Raw genomic sequence first — 17,033 nt, 5'->3', positions numbered from 1 at the left:
GAGATGTTTTAACAAAAGACCATGTACAAACCAACTTGCTTCCTGAAATTACTCTCTAGTTATTTTATATTTCCTGTGGAATAGAATTAGTTGGAGAGTTAACACAAGCGGAAGTCTGGAATTAAAAAAAAAATCTCTGCAGTTTTAGATATGCACATTGATGGACTACTTTTCCAGCTTGCCAATTATCTGACAGCTTGGTTGACCCAGTGACCCACAAAGAAGTTGGCTAGGCAGAATGGTATTATTTTTAGAGATTCAGTTGAGGATACAAACATTATGGGGCTGAGAATAGATGTGTCAGGGCATTGCTGTAAATGCTCTGAAATCATACAAAAATTTTCCCAGGTTGACAAATACACATTGATTTATAAACTTTTAGGAAGCTAGTTTCAGCTTTGCAACAAGTTGCTTGATTGAGATACTGCTCCACTTTTTTTTTTTTTTTGACTCCACTGCATGGCGTGTAGAACTTGCCCAACCAGGGCATGCAGAATCTAGCTCTGTGATCAGGGATCGAACCCATGTCCCCTGCAATGGAAACATGAAGTCTCCAGTGGTTACACTACCACCTTGGAAGTCTGAGATACTGCTCCACTTTTTAACCTGGCATGATTTTTAGCACAAATTAAACAGGTAAACTGTTATTGCACCACTGTAGTATATCCCCAATGAATTTTTAGTTTAGCATCTTTCTGATGAAGATAGTGACTTCCAGCTGTGGAGTTCTTTGCTTCTCAACTCTTTGGTCCATTGGGAAAGTTTCCTAATATCTCATATGGTGCCAAAGAAGTGGAAACCCTGTTCAGGGGCATGCACATGGATTACAGTCTAGCTGGGGGAAGCAAGCAATGAGGGAAATTTTCAGTGGCCAGATTTGTTCTGCCTTGGTTAGTCACTCTCTCCCTGTGCCAAGAAATGACCACTTCTCCCCTCCATCAACAACCTCCAACTATTTTATGTTTGTGTCAGTAAGCTATTGCTGCACAACCAATCACCCAGAACTTAGTGGCTTCAATCAACCATGTTATGGCTCATGGTTGTTTGGGTTGGCAATTTGGGCAGGGCTTGGTGGAGACAGCTCACCTTTGTTGCACATGGTAATGGCCAAGGTGCATGTCTGGGGCTGGAGGATCCAAGACGGCTTCTCTCCCATGTGCAGCATCTCACTCAGAGGTCACTGTACTGGCGAACATTTGAGTCCCTTTTTTCTCTCTCCCTTCATTTCTCATCTTCTCCACCTGGCCACTCAAGTCAGATAATTGGGCTTCCTTAGATGGCAGCTGGCTTCTGAGATGGTAAACACGGAAGGTGCCAGACTCTTTAAGGGCCTATGCCTGGGACTGGCATAGAATCACTTCCCTTGCATTCTGTCAGTCAAAGTAAGTTACAAGCCAGGCACAGATTCAAATGGAGGGGAGGCAGACTCTACTTCTTGGTAGAAGGTTGCTGTTGTTCAGTTGCTCAGTTGTATCCAACTCTTTGCAACCCGGTGGACTGCAGCATGCCAGGCCTCCTTGGCTCCCACCATCTCCTGGAGTTTGCCCAAGTTCATGTCTATTGCATCAGTGATGTCATCCAGCCAGGTCATCCTCTGTTGCCCTTTCTCCTCCTGCCTTCAATCTTTCCCAGCATCAGGGTCTTTTCCAATGAATCAGCTGTTCACATCAGGTAGCCAAACTATTGGAGCTTCAACATCAGTCCTTCCAATGAATATTCAGGATTGATTTCCTTTAGGATTGACTGGTTTGATCTCCTTGCAGTCCAAGGGACTCTCAAGAGTCTTCTCCAACACCACAGTTTGGAAGCATCAATTCTTCGGCGCTCAGCCTTCTTTATGATCCAGCTCTCACATCCATACATGACTACTGGAAAAACCATAACTTTGACTAGATGAAACTTTGTTGGCAAAATGATGTCTCTGCTTTTTAATATGCTGCCTAGTTTTGTCATAGCTTTTCTTCCAAGGAGCAGGCATATTTTAATTTTGAGGCCACAGTCACCATCTGCAGTGATTTTGGAGCCCAAGAAAATTAAGTCTGTTTCTGTTTCCATTTTTCCCCCCATCTATTTACCATGAAGTGATGAGACCGGATGCCATGATCTTAGTTTTTTGAATGTTGAGTTTTCAGTCAGCTATTTTACTCTCCTCTTTCACCTTCATCAAGAGGCTCTTTAGTTCCTCTTCACTTTCTGCCATAAGAGAGGTGTCATCTGCATAACTGAGGTTATTGATATTTCTCCCTGCAATCTTGATGCCAGCTTGTGCTTCATCCATCCCGGCATTTCACATGAAGTACTTCGCATATAATTTAAATAAGCAGGGTGATGATATACAGCCTTGACATATTCCTTTCCCAATTTGGAATCAGTCCCTTGTTCAATGTCCAGTTCTTCTACCTCTTGCTTCTAACTGTTGCTTCTTGACCTGCATACAGGTTTATCAGGAGGCAGTTAAGGTGGTCTGGTATTTCATCTCTTTAAGAATTTTCCCCAGTTTGTTGTGATCCACACAGTCAAAGGCTTTTCTGTAGTCAATGAAACAAAAGTAGATGTTTTTATGGAATTCCCTTGCTTTTTCTATGATCCAATAGATGTTGGCAATTTGATCTCTGGTTCCTCTGCCTTTTCTAAATCCAGCTTACATCTGGAAGTTCTCGGTTCATGTACTTTTGAAGCCTAGCTTGAAGTATTTTGAGCACTACCTTGTCTAGCATGTGAAATGAGCATGATTGTGCAATATTTTGAATATTCTTTGGCATTGCTCATCTTTGGAATTGGATGAAATCTGACAATTTTTAGTCCTGTGGCCACTGCTGAGTTTTCCAAATTTGCTGACACATTGAGTTCAGCACTTTCACAGCATCATCTTTTAGGATTTTAAATAGCTCAGCTGGAATTCTGTCACCTCCAGTAACTTTGTTTCCAAAGCCCACTTGACTTCACACTCCAGAATGTCTGGCTCTAGGTGAGTGATCACATCATCATGGATATCCGGGTCAGTAAGATCTTTTTTTTTTATAGTTCTTCTGTGTATTCTTACCACCTCTTCTTAATCTCTTCTGCTTCTGTTAGGTCCTTGCCATTTCTGTCCTTTATTGTGCCCATCTCTGCATGAAATGTTCCCTTGGTATTTCTTATTTTCTTGAAGAGACTCTAGTCTTTCCCATTCTTTTGTTGGTAGGAGGAACTGCATGTATATAAGGGGATTATGGGTAGCCACCTTCCTAGGAAATTCACCTAGGAAGTATTCTTTGTTAGAGTATTCTTTGTTAGAAATCAGAGCTTAGAAATCATTAGTGAACTACATCTTGGAAGATGTCGTACCAAATTTGAAAAAAAAAAAAAAAACAGATGTGGTTGCTTATATCCTATTTCCAGGTATATTAATAAGGCCAAAATCACAATTCTTTAAACAAGTTAGAACCTCCGTTCTCATATAAATGTCCGGGCAGTGTCCTAGACCCACCCCCCTCCTCATTTGTTCTTCTACTCTCAACTTGCAGCTTTCATCTGCCATCGAAGATGGCTCTTCACAGCTCACCACTTCATACGCATTCAAACCATCACGGAGGAAAAAGAAAGAGGGGAGTACCTCCTGCCACAGTCACACACATACCTTTTTAAAGCCCAACCCAGAAGTTGCACATGTCACTTTTTCTCACAGCTCACTGGTGGAACCCGTCCCATGGCCATAGATAACTTGAAACAAGGCTTGGAATAGAATCTTTATTCTGAAGGGTCACAGGCCCAGGAAAACTTCTTCTCTTCTAAAGAAACGGACACACATGGGCGTTTCTCCAGTTGTAGAGAAGGGGAGGTGCTCTTTACTTGTGGTGCGCGGGCTTCTCTGCCTGGTGGCTTCTCTTGTTGCAGAGCACGGGCTCTAGGGTGAATGGGCTTCAGTAGTTGCGGCTCCTGGGCTCTGGAGCACAGGCTCAGTAGCTGTGGCCCATGGGTTTACTTGCTCCACGGCATGTGGAATCTTCCTGGACCAGTGGTCAAACCTGTGTCTTCTGCATTAGCAGGCAAATTCTTAACCATTGGACCACCAGGGAAGCCCTCAGCCTCTTTTTTATTTCCACCATCTATCTGGTTAGACATAGTAAATATTCCCAAGTATGTTGTATAGCTTTGCAGATAAACAGTGGTTGATAACAGTGCAACATGTTTGTTTCTGATATTTTATATGCGGAGAAGAAACTAGAGCATAGAGGCAGGGGACAGTTTATCAGATGTCTCCAGTGAGTGGGGCAGAGGCCAGGATGTTCATGAGAGTTGCAAGGTTGTCACACGGTAACTTGCCCTGGGGGCACTCTGACTCAACAAGGAATTGTGATCAGGTTTCTATAGTAACTTTGTTTATTTCATTGATGGAAATTTATAATAATGTAGAAATAGCAGTGATAGCCACAGCTGTGTAATAATAGACTTCAGTTTCTGGAGCATCTGCTGAAGGGCAGGCCAGCTAGTCTCCTCAGCTGAAAAAGAGGGCCTGATGCTTGAGAATGTGACAGAAGTCCGCTCTGCTGCTGCTTTTCCAGGGTTTATGGGGAAGGTGGATGCCATGACCAGGAAAGAATGTGTATGCAGAGGACGGAGGGAAATAACTAGCTCAGCAGTAGGCAGACACACAGAAGTCTTTGACTGATTAAAATAATTTAAAAATATGTGATCATGTCTTAAAATCCCAGACTGCAAAGAAGTTCCCAAAGAGAGGAAAGGCTTCCCAGACTATAAATGGGGATGATAATAACAAGACTTAGTCTAGTGGGTGGTGGCAAGAATTCAGTGAAATAATGCAGGGCGGGTACGTCGCCTGGGCTGGGCAAGTAGGGAAGGGTCAGTAAATAAATATTAGCTATTATTGTTAGTGCTTTATTTCCTCTTGGTTCTTGTTTGGAAAAATACCGCTTCTGAAAAAGTAGGCCAAATTCGACTGATCATTGTTAGCTGTCAGAAGCTGGCTTTGGGAAGCTGAGACTCTTTACCCAGATAACCTAATTTGGAGCTGTGTTTGCTCAGTGTCAATATGTCTAGTTTATAGGGAAAACAACCCAGCCAGCATATCATCTAGATGTTTATTTTACATGACACAAAGAGTAAGAATATCTTTTCACTGACAGTGTTGCTCTAAGAAAATATGGTAACACGAAGTAATTTTATATTGAAATCTATTTCCCTTCCTCCTCCCCTCCTTTATGGCTTTAATTTTTTTTCTAGATTCAGTATTGTTGTTCAGTCACTCTGTCATGCTTGACTCTCTTGCAACCCCATGGGCTGTAGCCCACCAGGCTCCTCTGTCCATGGGATTTCCCAGGCAAGAATACTAGAGTGGGTTGCCATTTCCTTCTCCAGGGGATCTTTCCTATCCAGGGATCAAATCCATGTCTCCTGCATTGGCAGGCAGGTTCTTTACCACTGGGCCACAGTACAGCATTTTTAGTTGAGATATAATTCATTTTCACACCCCCCTCTTTTAAAAAATATTTTTGCCCATGCCACGCAGCATGTGGGATCCTAGTCCCCTGATTAGGGATTGAACCTGTACCCCATGCAGTGGAAGCACAGAATCCGAACCATGGACCGCCAGGGGAGTCCCTTGGCTTCAATTTTTTAGAAAATAAATATGCTTTCTATTATGAGCTTGCTGATTATATTTGGCCAGCAGGGGGCAGGTATTATATACATATCTTTCTGATTCACCCAAAGCTGAAAAATGCTCATCTGAACTATAAAAGTATGTCTTCTATCACCTATCATAGTAAAAACAAAAAAGGATTGTTTTTAACGTCTTAGCAACTGAAAATAGACACCTCTAACTCATTTAAAGCAGCTTTCATTTCACCATCACGTTGATAAACTATAAATTCTAAGAAGCATATTTTTTTTCAGTTACTATCCCTGAAATTAGCATGCATCTCACAATCGGTGACTTAGATTCAATAAAATATAGTTATTCACTTTAGGATTAGCATATTATGGCTGTAAATTCACACTCCACGGAAGCACGGCATTGAATGAACCCAATGAATTTGGATCACTGAAGACACTACTCTTTAACAAATTATTCGTGATTTCTTACCCTAAATAAAATGAGTTATTGGACAAGACACAAGAGAAAGTATATGAAGACTTGACTTGGTGCATTTAGTCTCTCAGAAATGTTTGTGATTCAGAATCAAATGACATTTCACTTTCATTCAGGCTATAGTAGTATTTAAACAATTAGCAGTTGACATGTAAAATAATGCAAATCGAAATGTATTTACTCTGCCTTCTTAAAAATACATTCTCTGCCTGTTGAAAATCATCAAGTAGAACTTGTAAAAGTTTGAATCCCCCCGTCTTGTGATTTCACGTTGTGTTTGGGTGTGTTAGTCACTCAGTCATGTCTGACTCTCTGTGACCTCTTGAACTGCAGCTCGCCAGGCTCCTCTATCCATGGAATTCTCCAGGCAAGAATACTGGAGTAGGTTGCCATTCCCTTCTCCAGGGGATCTTCCCAACCCAGGGATTGAACCTGGGTCTGCAGCATTTCAGGAAGAGTCTTTACCATCTGAGCCACCAGGGAAGTCTGTTCTAAGGATAAGTGCTCTAATTTGGGTTATAATTCACATTCTCATTATTTCCATGCCTGGCCTTAAATAAATAACTTATGCTGTCTGAGGCTCAGTTTCCTGATCCGTAAAATGAAAGCATTGGGTAACTCCTTTAAGCCTCCACAGCATTTACTTTTATGTAGCCTACAGCAGTGTTAATTTTCTACCTCATGTCATATTTCACATATGGTGATATAATCCTCTCAACAGACTGTCAATTCTGAGAATAACATGATTCTCTTGCCTTTGCATGCCCAAGCCCAACAACTGAAATGATGCCTTGGGGAAGGCTGGTACTCATTAAAGATTTGTTGCCTTGAATTGAATCAAACTAGATGATACCTAGGAGAAGGCAATGGCAACCCACTCCAGTACTCTTGCCTGGCAAATCCCATGGATAGGGGAGCCTGGTAGGCTGCAGTCCATGGGGTTGCTAGGAGTTGGACACGACTGAGTGACTTCACTTTCACTTTTCACTTTCATGCATTGGAGAAGGAAATGGCAACCCACTCCAGTATTCTTGCCTGGAGGATCCCAGGGACGGGGGAGCCTGGTGGGCTGCCATCTATGAGATCGCACAGAGTTGGACATGACTGAAGTGACTTAGCAGCAGCAGCAGCAGATGATACCTAAGGCACTTTTCTCTAGTATCTGATGATACTGTCTTTAAAGCAGGAAGGACTCACTATGGCTGAATGATTTCTAGTTGGGTAACTGCTATGTTGCCAAGTCAATAGGCAGAGTTTGGAAGCGTGGGGAAGAAGTTGCTGTAGCTGATAAATTACCCTACAAGACACTAGCAAGGCCAGCTGATTGCTGATTTAGCCATACACAGGTAAACACTCACACAGTCTTTAAAACTCAGCAGGCATATCACTGGGAACTCTGCTCAGTGTGATGTGGCAGCCTGGGTAGGAGGGGAGTTGGGGGAGAATGGATACATATATATGTGTACGCACATGCACGCGCACACACACACACACACCCACCCACTCCCCCACCCACCCACCCCCCCAACCCACCCACCCCCCCAACCCACCCACCCCTGAGTCACTCTGCTGTGCACCTGTAACTATCACAATCATTGTTAATCAGCTATACCCCAATATGAGCTTCCCTGGTGGCTGAGTGGTAAAGAACCCACCTGCAATGCAGAAGACACAGGAGGCACCGGGTTTGATCCCTGGGTTGGCAAGATCCCCTGGAGGAGGGCATGGCAACCCACTCCAGTATTCTTGTCTGGAGAATCCCATGGACAGAGGAGCCTGACGAGCTACAGTCCATAGGGTCACAAACAGTCGGACATGACTGAAGCAACTGAACACGTGTGCATATCCCAATACAAAATAAAAAGTTGAACTTGGCAGACAAGAAAGGGCAGGATGAAGGGAAAGAAGATAAATACAGAAGAGGTGAAGAAGCCCTTCAAAAATAGGGAGCACCTAGAGCTTTGGGCACTCGCAAAGATAGTGCAGTGGTAAAGAACTTGCCTGCCGATGTAGGAGATACAAGAGACAAGGGTCTAATCCCTGGGTCAGGAAGATCCCCTGGAGAAGTAAATGGCAACCCATTTAGTATTCTTGCCCAGGAAATCTCATGGACAGAGGAGCCTGGTGAGCCACAGTCCACGGGGTCACAAAGAGTCGGACACAACTCAGCACAGAGCTTCGGGCATGTCTAATGGTGGGTTGGGTGTCGAACCCCAGGTTGATATTTCCTGATGATGGTGAGAATATTCTGGTTATATTTTCAGATCTCGAACCTCCTAGAATCAAGTGTCCAAGTGTGAAGGAACGCGTTGCAGAACCCAACAAGCTGACAGTCCGAGTGTCCTGGGAGACGCCCGAGGGAAGAGACACAGCAGATGGCATTCTCACTGAGTAAGTGCAACTTGGCAGCTGGAATGAGGTTGCCCATTTATGTGAGAAGTTCACTACCAAGAATAAGGAAGTGTGTTTCTGCTGGTCAGTATATGCTTTCAGCCACACCTCATTCATTTCTTTGTTTTTCTTCACTGTCTGGCATATTACATTCTTCACTTATGTATCTGTTTACTGCCTGTCTCAACTACAGTATGTTTGCAGCCATATCCTTAATGCCCAGAACCATGCCTAGCACATAGTTGCTACTTAGTAACTATTTGTTGAAGGAAAGAAAAGAAGTCAGAAAGAGTGGTGGGAAGAAGGGAGGAAAAGGGACAGAAGAAGGAAGAGGAAGTCAAGTGGTTAATTCATGGAAAGACTCACTGCCATTGTCTGCTAGGCCCCCTACCCAGGCCTTCTTAAGCCACAGCCTCCCTGGGAACCTGAGTCTCCCAGGTGGAGCTCAGTGTCGCCCCCTTGTGCTCTTGGAGTATGTTTTAGGGCAGAACTCCAAAATCTCATTTTTTGGCACTTGTTTCTTTCACAACTTTTGATTTTTAATTTTTCAATATACGACTATTAAACACTTAAACCAGTTGTAAATAAAAGAGAAGGAGTCCTTCTGCCTTCTTCCCTACCCCACCCCCCTTCTCCAGGACCAACTGCACAAATAGTTTGAAATACATACCCAAAATCTTTAAAAATGGGTGGTTCCCTTCAGTGAAGTTCAGCCACATGCTGTTCTAATCTAGCAGCTGCGCCTGTGCCCCTGCAGCTATGGATGGGCCCTCATGTTCCCTGGAGGCCACTACTTCATGTCAGCATATTCACATCCATGCCTTAGAGTACACGGTTCTATTAGACCTCCCCACCGAGTTTCCATCTGTGGACAAAGAACACCTCTGACTTATCCCTGGTGAGCCATACAGCAGGGCAAGGCTTTCTAGAATTCTGTCAACCTAGGCTGGGCAATAGGAAATGTTTTTAAGCCAATATTAGCCATAACAGAACATTTTCTTCTAGGAAGAGACTCAGTCTTTCACCCCTAGGACGTTTTGTTCTGACAGCCTGATAATTTTTCCCACCATCTAGCTTAGATCATATTTGTTATGTTTCCCCTTGTAATTCCTCAAAGATAAAGTGTGAGTATTAAATTATTTATTTGCTGTTGCATACATACGTTACCCTTTAAGGAGAAACTTTAGGCAATGGGGATTAAAAATATAAGTCGCAGTTAATATAACCATGTCATGCATCACATGTGTATGTGCTCAGTCATGTCCAACTCTTTGTGACCCCATGGACTGTAGCCTGCCAGGCTCCTCTGGCCATGGGATTCTCCAGGGAGAATATTGGAGTAGGTTGCCATTTCTTCCTCCAGGGGATCTTCCTAACCCAGGGATCAAACCCAGGTCTCCTACATTGGCAGGCAGGTGGGTTCTTTACCACTGAGCCACCTGGGAAGCCCTTGCTATTGTCAGGGATTGGCTTTTAACAATTGTTGAATCTTTTGGGACCCAGCATGATGCATGGCCCTGCTCCTAGCCCATAACAGATTCTTAGATTCTCACAACTGCGATTGCTATTGAAATCTGGTGTAATATACACACAATATCAGGTCATCAGATGACTCTAGTTATCGAGCAAGGATATTCACCTTGGCATTTTTGTGGGTAATCTGTGTGTTACAGTTAGAAATGTCACATTTTGAAAGAGCATTTTAGTAACCCGAACCCTCTGTTCAGAGCAGCTATTGGCTTCCTAAATTCTACAGCCCAGGGCCATCAGAGGTGTGGAGCAGAATGAGGAGTTCAGATAAGGCTCTCTTTTCCCCCTTTTCAGCTCTTGCTTGGCCCCTTTGCTTCTCTGGCATTTCTCTTCTTTTCCTCATGTCTTTTGCAAGCTTCTGTTCTGTAGTCCCCTTCTGCGGTAGGGGGAAGATTCTAGTGTCAGGTGCTGAGACAAGTGCTTCCTATGAGCTCCATATTTATGCCCTATGACTGTTATTTGCATGTCACACATGAAAGAGAGTCTCCAAGAGGTGAGCGGCCACTCATGTTTGAAGTATGATTCCTCTCAGGTTTATCTGCTTTTATTTTTTTATTTTTATTTTTTTTAATTTATTTTTTTTTTTTAAATTTTAAAATCTTAAATTCTTACATGCGTTCCCAAACATGAACCCCCCTCCCACCTCCCTCCCCACAACATCTCTCTGGGTCATCCCCATGCACCTGCCCCAAGCAAGCTGCACCCTACGTCAGACATGGACTGGCGATTCAATTCTTACATGACAGTATACATGTTAGAATTCCCATTCTCCCAAATCGTCCCACCCTCTCCCTCTCCCTCTGAGTCCAAAAGTCCGTTATACACATCTGTGTCTTTTTTCCTGTCTTGCATACAGGGTCGTCATTGCCATCTTCCTAAATTCCATATATATGTGTTAGTATACTGTATTGGTGTTTTTCTTTCTGGCTTACTTCACTCTGTATAATTGGCTCCAGTTTCATCCATCTCATCAGAACTGATTCAAATGAATTCTTTTTAACGGCTGAGTAATACTCCATTGTGTATATGTACCACAGCTTTCTTATCCATTCATCTGCTGATGGACATCTAGGTTGTTTCCATGTCCTGGCTATTATAAACAGTGCTGCGATGAACATTGGGGTACATGTGTCTCTTTCAATTCTGGTTTCCTCCGTGTGTATGCCCAGAAGTGGGATTGCTGGGTCATAAGGTAGTTCTATTTGCAATTTTTTAAGGAATCTCCACACTGTTCTCCATAGTGGCTGTACTAGTTTGCATTCCCACCAACAGTGTAGGAGGGTTCCCTTTTCTCCACACCCTCTCCAGCATTTTATTGCTTGCAGATTTTTGGATCGCAGCCATTCTGACTGGTGTGAAGTGATACCTCATTGTGGTTTTGATTTGCATTTCTCTAATAATGAGTGATGTTGAGCATCTTTTCATGTGTTTGTTAGCCATCCGTATGTCTTCTTTGGAGAAATGTCTATTTAGTTCTTTGGCCCATTTTTTGATTGGGTCGTTTATTTTTCTGGAATTGAGCTGCAGAAGTTGCTTGTATATTTTTGAGATTAGTTGTTTGTCAGTTGTTTCATTTGCTATTATTTTCTCCCATTCAGAAGGCTGTCTTTTCACCTTGCTTATATTTTCCTTTGTTGTACAGAAGCTTTTAATTTTAATTAGATCCCATTTGTTTATTTTTGCTTTTATTTCCAGAATTCTGGGAGGTGGATCATAGAGGATCCTGCTGTGATTTATGTCTGAGAGTGTTTTGCCTATGTTCTCCTCTAGGAGTTTTATAGTTTCTGATCTTACATTTAGATCTTTAATCCATTTTGAGTTTATTTTTGTGTGGGGTGTTAGAAAGTGATCTAGTTTCATTCTTTTACAAGTGGTTGACCAGTTTTCCCAGCACCACTTGTTAAAGAGATTGTCTTTACTCCATTGTATATTCTTGCCTCCTTTGTCAAAGATAAGGTGTCCATATGTGTGTGGATTTATCTCTGGGCTTTCTATTTTGTTCCATTGATCTATATGTCTGTCTTTGTGCCAGTACCATACTGTCTTGATGACTGTGGCTTTGTAGTAGAGCCTGAAGTCAGGCAAGTTGATTCCTCCAGTTCCATTCTTCTTTCTCAAGATTGCTTTGGCTATTCGAGGTTTTTTGTGTTTCCATATCTGCTTTTAAATTACGCTTCCTGATGAGGACCTTAAAGCACCTAAGGCCCAAAGTGACACGTCTGTAATGCTGGGACGTCTGGCACTCTCGTAACACCCCTCACTGCATACTTGTAAACAACTGCCTTGTCCACCTGTGTGGAAGGTTCTCCTCAATGGTGACAGAATTTCACACGCACATTGTCAGTCAATATTCTTTTCATTCCTCAGATGTGTAGAGAGAAGGGAAATTACCTATTGAAAAACAATTGATCATATTGTACCTACTGATATTCTTATCAGACAACTGAGAAGAAAGATGTGGGAGTCACTCTTGCTCTGTGACCTTGGGTGGATTCCTTGATCTTTTGGTGGCTCAGTTTCCTCATCTGTGAAATGGGTATAATAATGCTTACATCATAGGGTTGTTGAGAGGATTAAATAAACTACTGTATATGTGTGTGTGTATACATATATATGTCTAGAGCCACACCAGGCATATGTAAGGTTTACATACTGGGCTTCCCTGGTAGCTCAGAAGGTAAAGAATCTGCCTGCAATGCAGGAGACTTGGATTCGATCCCTGGGTTGGGAAGATCCCCTGGAGGAGGGAATGGCACCCCACTCTAGTATTCATGCCTGGAGAATCCCCACAGAGAGAGGAGCCTGTAGGGCTGCAGTCCATGGGGTTGCAGAGTCAGACACGACTGAGTGACTCAGCACACACGGCACAAAGAATAATAATAACTAATAATAAAGATAATAATAACTTGAGTTATTATTATGATCACCATGAAATCACAGTGAATTTGCTTTTTGCTCAGGAAAGGTCTCCACTGAAATAGAAAAAGCAAAGAAAGTTCTAGCGCCCCCTGCAGGCCCAAATTGCCAGTGACTGCTGGGACTACCCTCTCAAATGATTTCCCTCAAAGAAAATTCCCTCATCCTCTCAATCGGGTGGGATTCCCTGGTGGCTCAGAGGTTAAAGCATCTGCCCGCAATGCGGGAGGCCTGCGTTCGATTCCTGGGTCAGGAAGATCCCCTGGAGAAGGAAATGGCAACCCACTCCAGTATTTTCGCCTGGAGAATCCCATGGATGGGAGCCTGGTAGGCTACAGTCCACGGGGTCGCAAAGAGTCGGGCACGACTGAGCAATTTCACTTTCCCAATCCGGTGGCAGTTCAGGTCTCCCTTGGACCAAAGGAAGGAAAACTTGAGCTTTGGGTTCTCAGCATCTTCCCATCCTCTGTTCTACATCCCAACAAGAAAAACCAGTCTGATCTTCCCAGGAACAGGGGACTTCCATTTTCTGGTCTCAAACTGCACTTCCAAAACAGAGTAAAACTCAGAAAATTCTCTTCTTTGAGAATTAAACTAGTAAAACTGGCTTAATGGCAGTCCTTTGGAGTCTCTGTATCTTGAACAGAATGGGTGCTCAACAAACACCCATGATGATCCTCTTTGATCCTTAGGCCATCATGGCCTGATTGTTGTTAGGGCCTACAGCGATCATCTTTGGTGTTTCTGATTTTTTCCCCCTTTAAGTGTTATTCTAAAAGGCCCACCCCCAGGCTCGCATTTTCCAGAAGGAGACCACAAGATCCAGTACACAGTCTATGACAGAGCCGAGAACAAGGGCACTTGCCAATTTCGAGTTAAAGTAAGAGGTAAGATGACTGCTTCTTGGCTATTTTTTCCCTCTCTCTTTTTAAGAACAAAGGGAAGCAGAGACTCAAGCTAGAACCTTCTGTGAGTGCCCATTGTCAGAGGAAGACTTGCCAGCTCTGGATTTGCCTCTGATCATGAGGCTAGGGGAAGGGTGCCACTTCACTGCCTAAATTTCACAATTCAAATCTGGATGAGGTTGCGTGCTGGCAGATGATTGAAGGAGTCCAAGAGAGCAGTAAGCTCATCTCACATGAGCCCATCGCTGGCTGTCCCAGAACAATAGTATTTAATAGCTTTTACACTCCTGAGCTTCAGTGACCACCCAAAGCTTATCTAAGTCCTTCTATGAAGGAGGTTAGGAGCCCCTTAGATAGCCCACCAGCCCGACCATGTTCTTGGTGTTCCAGAAGCTTTGGGAAAAAAAGGTTTTTAAGGTTTACTTTGAGCTTCATGGTTTGGGTAGCTAATAACTAGCCATCTTTACTCCTTCCTCTTATGGGTTCAACCTCCTCATCTAGACCACAGGGAGCTGAATCAGTTTATCTCAGTGGTCTTGTTGGTTTGAACAGTGACCCTCCCAAGGCCCACCCACTGGCAGATAGCCACACCTGCCCCTCCCTACACACCTGCCCAGTGTAGAAGCTGGTGTTTCTGACTCCCCCTCTCCCTGCTTGCTTTGTGGTGGTGGTGGGGCACTCAGCACTGAGCACCCTCTGGGCTTGTGTCCCACACAGTGAGACGCTGCGGCAAGCTCCACGCCCCGGAGAACGGCTACATGAAGTGCTCCAGTGACGGCGATAATTACGGGGCCGTGTGTGAATTCTCCTGCATCGGAGGCTATGAGCTCCAGGGGAGCTCTGCCCGAGTATGTCAGTCCAACCTGGCTTGGTCTGGCACTGAGCCCTCCTGCACAGGTACGAGGGCAGCTCTCTCTCCAGCCAGCAGCAGACCCCGATGCCCCTTTGGTTCCGGTTTCCAGGACAGGGAGGCTTCTGTTCTATATACTTTGAAAGGTTCAGGGCCAGCCATCTGCATCTGTTGGATGAAAACAGTCTTCCAGTAACTGGGCAGCCCATCTTGCCCACTCTCCTTGTTCACCTCTGCTCATCTGCTGATTTATCTCACATGTCCTCTAAGGAGGAAGCTGGAGGTAGGAGCCCAGGGTTCATTATAAATCAGTGGCATTATGAATTAGCAAAGTCTGCACCCTTGGGACCTCCCTGGCAGTCCAATGGCTAAGACTCTGCGCTCCCAATACAGGGGACCAGGGTTCGATTCCTGATCAGGGAACTAGACCCCACATGCCACAATGAGGAGTTGCTTGCCACCACTAAAACCTCGTACAGCCCAAACAAAAAAGCATCTGTACTTGCAGCCATGAAATTAAAAGACGCTTACTCCTTGGAAGGAAAGTTATGACCAACCTAGATAGCATATTGAAAAGCAGAGACATTACTTTGCCAACAAAGGTCCGTCTAGTCAAGGCTATGGTTTTTCCATTGGTCATGTATGGATGTGAGAGTTGGACTGGGAAGAAAGCTGAGCAGTGAAGAATTGATGCTTTTAAACTGTGGTGTTGGAGAAGACTCTTGAGAGTTCCTTGGACTGCAAGGAGATCCAACTAGTCCATCCTAAAGGAGATCAGTCCTGGGTGTTCATTGGAAGGACTGATGCTGAAGCTGAAACTGCAATACTTTGGCCACCTCATGTGAAGAGTTGACTCATTGGAAAAGACCCTGATGCTGGGAGGGATTGAGGGCAGGAAGAGAAGGGGACGACAGAGGATGCGATGGCTGGATGGCATCACCGACTCAATGGACCTGAGTTTAAGTGAACTCCAGGAATTGGTGATGGATAGGGAGGCCTGGCATGCTGTGATTCATGGGGTCACAAAGAGTCGGACACGACTGAGCAACTGAACTGAACTGAACCCTTGTTCCTCTCTTCAAAGCCAGTACGCTACTATGTACAGATGATAGAGCCCCTGCTTTGCAGCACTAGCTGGAAAGTCCCGCAGATCTTGGGCCTTCGGGATCTTTCCTCCTAATGTCAAATGAGGAAGCAAATACTCTACCTTCTCCTGGAGCTGTTGAAAGGATGAAATGAGGTCATCTATTGAACAGTGGAATTGAGCAAGGCTTGGCATATGGTCCTGGAGTTGGGAAGATCCCCTGGAGAAGGGAATAGCAACCCGCTCCAGTATTCTAGCCTGGATAACAGTAACAATAATGAAACTAAAACTTTCAGTACCTGTCAGCTGTTATTACTGAGGAACAAAATGTGACATTTGGACTAGCCAGAAAATTCTGGACATGGCTTCTATTTCTGTACTCCTCTTTTTCTCATTTCCTAGTACTTTCTCCGGAGAAGGCAATGGCACCCCACTCCAGTACTCTTGCCTGGAAAACCCCATGGACGGAGGAGTCTGGTAGGCTGCAGTCCATGGGGTCGCTAAGTCGGACACGACTGAGCAACTTCACTTTCACTTTTCACTTTCATGCATTGGAGAAGGAAATGGCAACCCACTCCAGTGTTCTTGCCTGGAGAATCCCAGGGACGGGGGAGCCTGGTGGGCTGCCGTCTGTGGGGTCGCACAGAGTTGGACACGACTGAAGCAACTTAGCATCAGCAGCAGCAGCAGCAGCAGTAGTAGTACTTTCTCATCTTTATGCTTTCCCTTCAATCTTAGCTGCTCAGAATTAGCTTAGAGAGAGAGAGAGAGAGATGGAGACAGATACATACATCAACAGCTAAATGCCTGAGGCTCTTAGGTTTCATTAAAATACAAAGAACATCCCTCTTTCCTTCCCTGTCTCATTTCCTGGGGTAGGAGAGTAATGCCCCCCACCTCCAGTACCCCGCAAACATATTCACATCGTAATCCCCAGAACCTGTGAATGTATTACCTTATGTAGCCAAAGAGACTTTGAAGTTGTAAATTAAGGATTTTGAGATAAGGGGAAAGCACGTGGATTACCCAGGTGGGCTCAGTGGAATCCCAAGCATCCTTTATAAGAGGGAGGTGGAACTGCTCTCAGAGAGGAGTGAAGTTGGAAGCTGCTACGCTGCTGGCTTTGAAGGTGGAGGAAAGGCTAGGAGCCAAGATTCTGGAAAAAGACAGGGAAACAGATGTTCCCCCAGGGCATGTGGGTTGGGGGTGGCTGGGGAAGGGGCACAGCCCTGCCAACAGCCTTGACTTGACCCCAGTGAAACCCGT

At 44.3% G+C, this 17,033-nt stretch overlaps 1 protein-coding gene across 2 annotated transcripts in view; it reads left to right on the top strand.

Moving 5' to 3' along the window:
• The window catches only part of SRPX (sushi repeat containing protein, X-linked), a 153,558-nt gene that overhangs the window by 69,755 nt on the left and 66,770 nt on the right, over positions 1–17,033 (top strand). For both annotated transcript variants that reach the window (XM_018043937.1, XM_018043938.1), the window contains 3 exons: positions 8,356–8,482; positions 13,694–13,815; positions 14,551–14,730. In XM_018043937.1, the coding sequence (XP_017899426.1) occupies positions 8,356–8,482; positions 13,694–13,815; positions 14,551–14,730 (429 nt within the window). The remainder of the gene's footprint in view (positions 1–8,355; positions 8,483–13,693; positions 13,816–14,550; positions 14,731–17,033) is intronic.

This window comes from Capra hircus, assembly GCF_001704415.2.
Source record: "Capra hircus breed San Clemente chromosome X unlocalized genomic scaffold, ASM170441v1, whole genome shotgun sequence".
NCBI classification, from domain to species: domain Eukaryota; kingdom Metazoa; phylum Chordata; class Mammalia; order Artiodactyla; family Bovidae; genus Capra; species Capra hircus.
This window is presented reverse-complemented; position numbering and strand designations above follow the sequence as displayed.